This window comes from Phocoena sinus, chromosome 17 (genome assembly GCF_008692025.1).
Source record: "Phocoena sinus isolate mPhoSin1 chromosome 17, mPhoSin1.pri, whole genome shotgun sequence".
NCBI lineage: Eukaryota > Metazoa > Chordata > Mammalia > Artiodactyla > Phocoenidae > Phocoena > Phocoena sinus.
In genome coordinates, this window is record NC_045779.1 from 19,114,070 (window position 1) to 19,122,972 (window position 8,903).

Genomic DNA, 8,903 nt, shown 5'->3' on the forward strand with positions numbered 1-8,903 from the left:
TGTGTATCTCTAAAAGCTTTTTTGTATTATTAAGAGAATAATACTTTATGGAAAAAATATGGACTTCAAAAGCTTACATTTGATTAGAATAAATAATGATTAATGCCATTATCAACCAGTTTTAACTTGAGGCATTTAAGCAAAACATACCTTGATTAATATTGTCAAATAAAATATAAATAATTTAATTAAGAGTAAAAGGAATGGTTTTGCATTGCTTTAAAGTCCTGTTTTAAAATACTTCTGAAATGAAATTGAGTGCTCTGTGTGTGTGTATGTTTCCATTTCAGTGAAGAAATACTTAGGACCTTCCAGATTTGACCATTAAATTTCCTCACTAAGATTTTTTTGAAACCACAGATGTTAAAATATTAATAAGTATGCTAGCTATATAATTTAAATTTTGTCAGACTTAGGGAATAATAAGTTAGTATTCCAGAGTATCTCTTAAGTATCTCCGTCTCTTTAACTTGCAGTTAGCTTTTAACCATGCCGGTCAGTTGTAAACCTGTATCTTAGAATTTCCCCAGTAAAATGGCATAAGAGCCACTTAACTGTACTTTATTGGAACTAATAGTGGTAATATATGAAAACATGACCTGGAATCTATAACGTTCTATATAAAGTACTATTATTACCACTATGCACCTTACATTTTTTTAGCAAACTTGTGTACAGCCAAGATTTTAAGAATTATGTCATCCTCACTCAAGCTTTCCAATAACTATAAATTATAGTAGTCTAAGAAAGTTGACCATCTGGATTCATAGAGCTGCTTTCTTGACTGTCATAAGAAAGCATGATTTGTTTGAAGGATTATATATGGAGATGACATCAATACACTCTGTGTATTTTTTGCAGTTTACAGAATCCTCCAGGAGGAAAGGCATTCAGAGTATTTGCTGTTGTGTGAAATGGAACACTTGGAGGAGGAACACTATTCCAAATGCCATATTTCTGAAGTTTGTATAAAACTGTAACATTACTGTACAGAAGATATCAACTATTTTCCACCCCCCATGAGTGTCAAATGCATATAAATTGTGATAGACTACGTCTATAAAATAAAACATGGGACGTTATTAGTTTAGGGAAAAGTAATGAATATGTAATGGTTTTAGAAATCCTGTGTTAAATATTGCTATATTTTCTTAGCAGTTATTTCTACAGTATTACATAGTCATAATTGTTCTACATTTCATATGTTATATTATATGGTGCTTTGTATATGCCACTAGTAAAATGAAACTAAACATTGAATGTGAATGTTCCTCAGAAAATCATCTGGTGCATTTAAAAACAATAATAAAAATAGTAACTCTAAAAATGAAAAAAACACATACTGCATTTTCCCAAGTTCAATGCTATGATTACCTACTCCATATAATATCAAATTATTTTCCACATAATACCTGTATAGTTTTTCTCTTTTATTAAGTTTAGGCATATAGAATATTAAGTCCTGATATTGCACTTATTTTGTATAAAATAATTCCTTAATATCCAAGTGAATCTGTTAAAATGTTTGATTTCTTGGGAACGGTCTTAACAGTAAATGGAATTACGTCAGAGTAGTGGTACGAAAACATTTCTAGTGATCATATAATAAATGTAGGATTAAGCATGGGCAACCAGAGCTTTCTATGTATTGTTCAAACTGGGGTCACACATTTATATTGTATCCTGGCAAATACTCCTGCGGGCCAGGAAGTATAATAGCAAAAAGTTTAACAAACATGAACTGATATATTGCATCACCATTGCCACTGATTTTCTTAATGGTAAATGGCCTTGTGTATAAATGTTGCCATATTATGGTATCTATAATGGTGATATATTTGTTTGTATGAAAAACGTATTGTGCTTTTAAGACTAAAAAACTGTAAAATGTTAATTTTGGTAATTTTTTTTCTGCTGGTGAATTTACTCTTTCCTTGTAAACATATTAAAATTAATCATGTTTCAAAGTATTTTTTTTAGTCCCCTTTGTATCCTTATTTTGATTTAGAAATCATTTTCAGTTAACAAAATTATTGTAAGTCTTTTGAATTTGGGTTTTGACATTAATCTAAACAACACCCCTTATATCAGATGTTTCAGAGTCACCCTGATTATTTAGTTATTTGTTTGTGAAAGACGAGACAGACAATATATATTTAGAAACATTATATTAAGGGAAATTTCGAAAAAGATTTATTTATAAACTAGAAGGAAGGAATCTGAAAGATACAGAGTGATTATGAAAAATTGGCAACAAATACTTCAAATATTTTTAGAAACGAAATGAGTAGGTGTTTAGGAACAGATAAAAGAGAGATAAATTACAGGAGGGATCAGAGAAAGCAAGAGATCTGGATCATACCAAAAAAGGAAAGAAAAGAGGGGCTCACATAAACAGCTGCTGGAGAGGCAATTGGTGAAGAAACTAACATCATGATCAGTTATCAAGTATTGGCTGGGAATTGGTTCAAAATGTAGGTAATCAAAAAGTAACCATTTATATATTAAAAATGTCAAAACTTAAAGCAAATTTTGTGGGATCATAGTTTTTTCCAAAAGACACAGACACCTTCTTAAATACTGTGATTGAAATGTAAACACATATAGTGAGATTCATCTTCTGTTCCTCACTCCTCCCCCCCACCCCGAGTAGGGATGCCCCATTAATTCTGTCAGTATAAGAATTGTTATATTTGTCTCTCGTTTAGCTATTCATCATCAGTTTTCTGTACTATTGCCATGTCTCCAAGTGGAGCCTTTTCATTTTGTTCCTCTCCATTCTTTTTCAGTGCATCATTAATTTTTACTGGAATTACTCTCTTCCATAAGTCCGTTATTTAAGAAAACCAAATCATCTCATAAAAGCATTTAAGACCCTGCATAGTCTTGCTCCATATTACTTATCTCTGCTGTTCTACAGGGTGTGGCCTGGAGTAAGTTACATAACTTTCTATGCTTCAATTACCTCACCTGAAAAATGGGACAAATAATACCTCATAGGGATTGCTCTAAGAATTAATTGAGATATTATGTATAACCTACTTAAAAGAACATTAAACACACAATATATGGTCAATATACGTTAGTTTTTATTACTAATATCTTTATAATCATTTTTGTTGTTATTTACCATGGGGAAACTATGCATCTGTCATAATACACTACTGATCCTTCAGCATTTAACTAAATGTGAAATCCTCCAGGAATTTTTCTGCAACTCTCCTGGTAAGAATAAAATAATGCTCTCTAATATGCCTTTTTAACTTAACCATATTAATTTTTAAATTTTGCCTTATATTTAGTTCTTTAAATTTAAGGATAAGCTCCTGGATAATGGTAATACTCTTATCTATCTCTGTACCCCAGAGACACAGTAATTTTTATCCTCTATAAATAGTGGGTCAGTATTGTTGAATGAATAGTCCAACAATTCCTAATTTTATTTTTGATGACATAAGTAAACATTGTGCATGTTGTCACAGCAGAAATAAAATATTATAGCTAGTTAAAATAGTTTATTGATAAACATTCTAACTGTGGACTTAAAACAGAGTTCAATGCTTATATAATAGTATCAATATTAACATCATTATTTTAGCTTTCAAAGGTTAACGGACCACATGTTAACTATTATTTTAATGTTATGCATCTAATAAAAATAATGTGGGCATTTCAAGTAAAGCAGAGTAATCAAAATTTTTTTCTTTCCTAAATCTGTTGATAATTTACATGCTATAGTGTCTATTTTTCTATTCAATATTGTAACTTGAAGTCTTGACTTTTCTCTAGCATTTCTACTATGTTCTTAAATATAAACTCACTTGAAGAACATGGTGAGCTAAGCAAAGAAACAAAGCAATGATTTTTGCAAACATACCAAACTTCAAGATTTAGGGTTTAAGCTAATTTATTGCACAAAGAATTACATTGTTTAGGTGGATTTAAAACACTTATGTGATGTGGTATTTCAACCCTGGCACCATAATATTTAGGAGTTGAAGAAATAGTTTAGTCAAATTACCTGAACCTCTTTCACTAATTTGCTGGAATTAAAGGCTAAATTATACTTTTGAGATTTTTAAAAGACAAACTTTTTAGAACTCTACTATTATGCCTACCAGTTAGATATTCTCGTTGTCCGATCCCTGTCATGTTCTGCAAAATAATGAGTGTAAAACAATGCTGATAAGCAAATATCTTTGTACTAGATCATTAAATTGTGAAAACTAATTTTTCAGCGACTACTAAAAAATATCTTCTAATTAAAACTCTAATTGTCGACTATATTTATGACTATGCTGATGAAGATGAAAACAGAGGGCCTACACAGGGCTGTATCTGATAAGCTCACTTTTAAAAAGGGATGTGTATGTAAGATGAAATAGAAATCAGGAATAAATATTTAAAAGTGTATGGATTGATTTAAAATAACATTAGGAGTGTTAAAATCCCAGCCTGACTGAGCTCTTAACTTATGCTAAAACCAAGATTTTTTTTTTTTAAAGCCGTATGGGAACAACTTGGTTAGGAACAATACAATGAAAAACATGAATAAATGAACAGATAATAGCCCCTCCTGAAGCTTTCTGCTTTCATTTATTCTAGGAGAAAGGATGACATGTATTGAGCACCAACAATGTGTTAGAAACACTGCTTTAGATTTCATGTATATTATTTGATTTCTCACAACTTGTGAGGCAAGATTATTTTCCCAAATTTATGTATTAGAGTGTAGATTCTAAAAGATTAAGTAACTTATCTCCATGTGAACTCTCAGAAGTTATTTAAATAAAGTTACAGACTTTATTTCAGATATTAATGAACTAGATTCAATCACTTTAAATCAAATTTATTAAGGTATAATTTACATTCAAGAATATGTATGCATTTATTATATACTTCGATGAGTTGTATTAGTTTCCTAGTCCTGCTCTAATGAAGTAGCACAAAATGAGTGGTTTAAACAACAGGAATTTATTGTCTCACAGTTCTGGAGGCTAGAAGTCCCAGATCAAGGTGTTGGCACAGCCAGGCTCCCTCTGAATGCTCTAGGGAATGATGTGTTCCATGCCTCTTCTATCTTCTGTTGGTTTGCTGACATTTTTATGTATTCCCTTGGCATGTGGCATAAACCCAATATACACGTTATCCTCTTTATGTGTGTGCCTGAGTCCAAATTTCCCTTTTGTATAAGTACACAAGTCATCCAATATGACCTCATCTTAACTGATTACATCAGCAATGACTCTATTTCCAAATAAGGTCACATTCTGAGGTACTGGGGATTGGGATTTAAACATGTGAATTTTGGAGAACACAATTCAACTACATTAGTGTTGACAAACTTATACATTTGTATTTACTACCATTATAAGGAGATATAAAACATTTCCATAAACCCCCCCAATTTTTTTTCCCCCCCAACTTTGTGTTGCTTATTTCCAGTCAATCCTCCAAATGCCCTCAGATTTGGCTATCACTGTTGTGCTTTTTATCAGTATTAGATTGAACACCTCTAGGGGTTCATATAAATATAATTATCTGTATAGTATGTACTGCTTTGTGCCTTGCTTCTTTTGCTCTGCATAATGTTTAATGTTTTTACGATTTACTCATGTTGTTATATTTATTAGTAATTTTTCTTTTTTAAACATTGAATAGTATTCTGTTTTATGAATTTCCATCAATTTACTCATCCATTCATCTATTGCAGATGAATGTTCCATGTTTTAGGTAATATTGAATAAAGCTGCTACGAATATTCATGTACAAGGCTTTGCCTATACACATATTTTCATTTCTTTTAGATACATAGGTAGAAGAATTGCTGGGTTATATAGCAAATATGTGTTTAAAATATTTTTGCTCACCTTTTTTTCAAAGTGGTTGTACCATCTTACAGTCCCACAAGTAATGTAGGAGAGCTCTTGGTTGTGCTACGTTTGGCAAACTTGATTACATTTAATCTTTCTAATTTTAGCTGTTCAATACATGTGTAATCCTCTCTCATTTATGGTGGTTTTACTTTGCATTTACCTCATGAATAATAATGTTGAGCATTTTTTCATGTGCCATTTATAAATCTACTCTGTGAAGTGTCTATTCAAACCCTTTGCCCATTTTTAAATGGTTGTCTTTTTATTATTGAATTATAATAGTAAGTTTTTTATATATCCTGGATATAAGGCTTTTGTCATATACATCCATATACATATAATGATATGTATTTTAAGCAGTATATATGTAAATATGTATTTGCTACTTTAATGATGTTTTTTGGAGAGCAGAAAATTTAAATTTGATGGAGTGCAGCTTAATTTTTGTTTTGTTTTGTGTTTTATTACAAGTGTTCTTCAAAAGTCCTAATTTTGCTTTAATTTTTAAAAACTATTTTCACTGGATATAAGATTCTGTGTTGACAGTTGTTTGCTTTCAGCATCTTAAAGATGTCACGTCATTGCCTTCTGGCTTATGTATTTTCTGAAGAGAGCTTTGCAATCATTCTATTTGTATCCGTCTCTACATAATGGTTCTTTTTCCTCTGGCAGCTTTCAAGATTTTCTCTTTATCACTATGTAGAGATTGTTTAGTCTCATACTGAGGTCTAATCTTTTTGGGGTCTCTATGAAGTGCTCCCACTGTTACGCAAGGAATAGCCACTCCGGATGCTCAGAACTTGTTTCCTGGGTCCTGGTGAGCTCTGGAAAAGGTTCCATTTATTCTTCTCTCATTGCTCTTTTTTGAGTCAGGCTGGTCTTAAGCAAACATTCCAGGGGATCCTATAAACATTTGTGAACCTGGGCCGACCTTGCCCAGCGGCCATCTTCCTAGGGCTAGCGGCTCCCCCAACTGCACTCTAGAAGAGGAGCGAGGAACTTCCTTGCAGCCAGACTCAAGGCTCTGCGCCGTGAAGGTACACAGACCCAGAGTCAGGCCTCCCACGTGTCTCTCACCAGCCGACTTCCCGGTACTGCCTGGGATGGCAAGACTAAGGAGTTCCCCTGAGATCTTGCCCGGAGTCCCCAGCCAGATGGGCCTGGCCCATCCCTACAAGGCGTCGACCTGGGACCGATCCGAAAGAGCCCGGATGCCGAGTCGCAGGATGCGCATGCGCAGTTTGGCAGTTCGCTCGCCCCGCCCCGCCCCCCCCCCCCCCCCTATCCTCACGGAGCTCCTGCTCTCAAGCGTCCAGGAGCTGAAGGGCTGTGTGAACAGGGCCGGTCCAGCCTCGCAGCCCATCGTCCTGGGGTCAGCTGTTTCCCCCACTGCACTCCTGACGTGGAGCACGTAAGGTCCTTGGAGCTAGACGCTCCGTGGCCCTGTGCCGGAAAGGTACACAGGGCGGCCGCTGTGGGAGTCAGGCCTCCGAGGCATCTCTCAGCAGCAGAGGACTTTCCCACGGGGCCCTGCACAATAAGACTGAGGAGTTCCTTAGATCGGCTTCAGGGGAACAGGCGTCTCTGTTTTGGGGCGGGCTGGACCTTGGCAGCGCCTTGCTGCTCCGGAACTCCCAGCCTGCGGCCTAGCCTCTCCCGCCACTGCCCAGACCCGGCTGCGCAGCGGGCTGGACCTTGGCCCGACCTTGCAGTCATAAAAATAAGACAAATCCTGTATTTGCATTTAGCTGGGAGGTGAGTGTTCATCTATAGCTGTTAAATACAAATAACCTTTTTTTTTTTTTTTTTTTTTTTGGTACGCGGGCCTCTCACCGCTGCGGCCTCTCCCGCCGCGGAGCACAGGCTCCGGACGCGCAGGCCCAGCGGCCATGGCTCACGGGCCCAGCCGCTCCACTGCATGCGGGACCCTCCCGGACTGGAGCACGAACCCACGTTCCCCGCATCGGCAGGCGGACTCCCAACCACTGCGCCACCAGGGAATCCCCTTTTATTTTAACTTAAAGAATTACACTGGAAGTCTTTAATTGACTTCAGTTATCAAACATCAGAGAAGAAAAGAATTGGGAACTGTTGTCACTGCTTAATAATAAGATTTTTGCTCCTACTTGGCTCATTGCTCTGGCACTGCTGAGATGTGCAATGTAAGGAAATAATTATGATAATGTATCCAGAGCAGATGTGCTGGAAATTGTTCTATAACTTTGATACAGTTTTAATCGACAAAAAAAAAATCTTAGCTTCCTTTGAGAACTATAGGTGGACAACCTCTATGTTGTATATGAATTTATGTGTGTGTAAATTTACATTATTTATAGAATGATGGTGTGTTAGATAAATGTCTTAGTGTTCATCTAACTACCATTCATCATCTCAGTTTGCAGGTGGAAAAACTGAATATGCACTGACTTGGCCTAAGTCTTATAGAGCTGTGAATAATTTTAAGTAAGTTCTTCAGACTTCCAGTCATATTTTCTATATTTCCCTGAGATAAAGCCAGGAACAAGCACACCAACCCAATGTTAAAGTCCCGATGCCTAAATGCTTTGAATACATCCTTGTACACTTCAGAAAGTATCAACAGTCAGTGATTATACTACAAACACTCTACCAGTAAGGGTGAGTACCACACTAATAAAGAATAAACCTAATTCGGTAATTTAATGTATCAATTTAGAAGCATATTTGTTTGTTGCATCAGAATCTCTTTTTTAAAAAGTAAAAAGAAAAAAAAAAAATTCACAACATATACACTAAGTCTGTAAGACATTAAAAAACTACCAGACAACTGGTATTGCTGTGTGAAATACTAAGAGGCCTATCAAATGCTTTTATAAATAGTACTAGTAACCGTTTTCATAGAGTGCTTATTACGTGCCAGGCATTGTCCTAAACAGTTTATATGGAAACTCACACAGTCCACACTACAGTCCAGTGAGGAGAGGGCCATTATTATCATGTTCATTTATAGATGATAAGAGTTCAATAACTTCCTCAAAATCACCCATA

At 35.4% G+C, this 8,903-nt stretch overlaps 1 protein-coding gene across 2 annotated transcripts in view; it reads left to right on the forward strand.

Moving 5' to 3' along the window:
- Window positions 1–1,970, forward strand: part of CRISPLD1 (cysteine rich secretory protein LCCL domain containing 1) — a 44,403-nt gene extending 42,433 nt beyond the window's left edge. The window contains exon 15 of one of the 2 annotated variants that reach the window (XM_032610044.1): window positions 862–1,970. In XM_032610044.1, the coding sequence (XP_032465935.1) occupies window positions 862–913 (52 nt within the window). In that variant the 3' untranslated portion in view covers window positions 914–1,970. The remainder of the gene's footprint in view (window positions 1–861) is intronic. The other variant, XM_032610045.1, reaches the window with a different exon arrangement.
- Window positions 1,971–8,903: the final 6,933 nt, after the last annotated feature.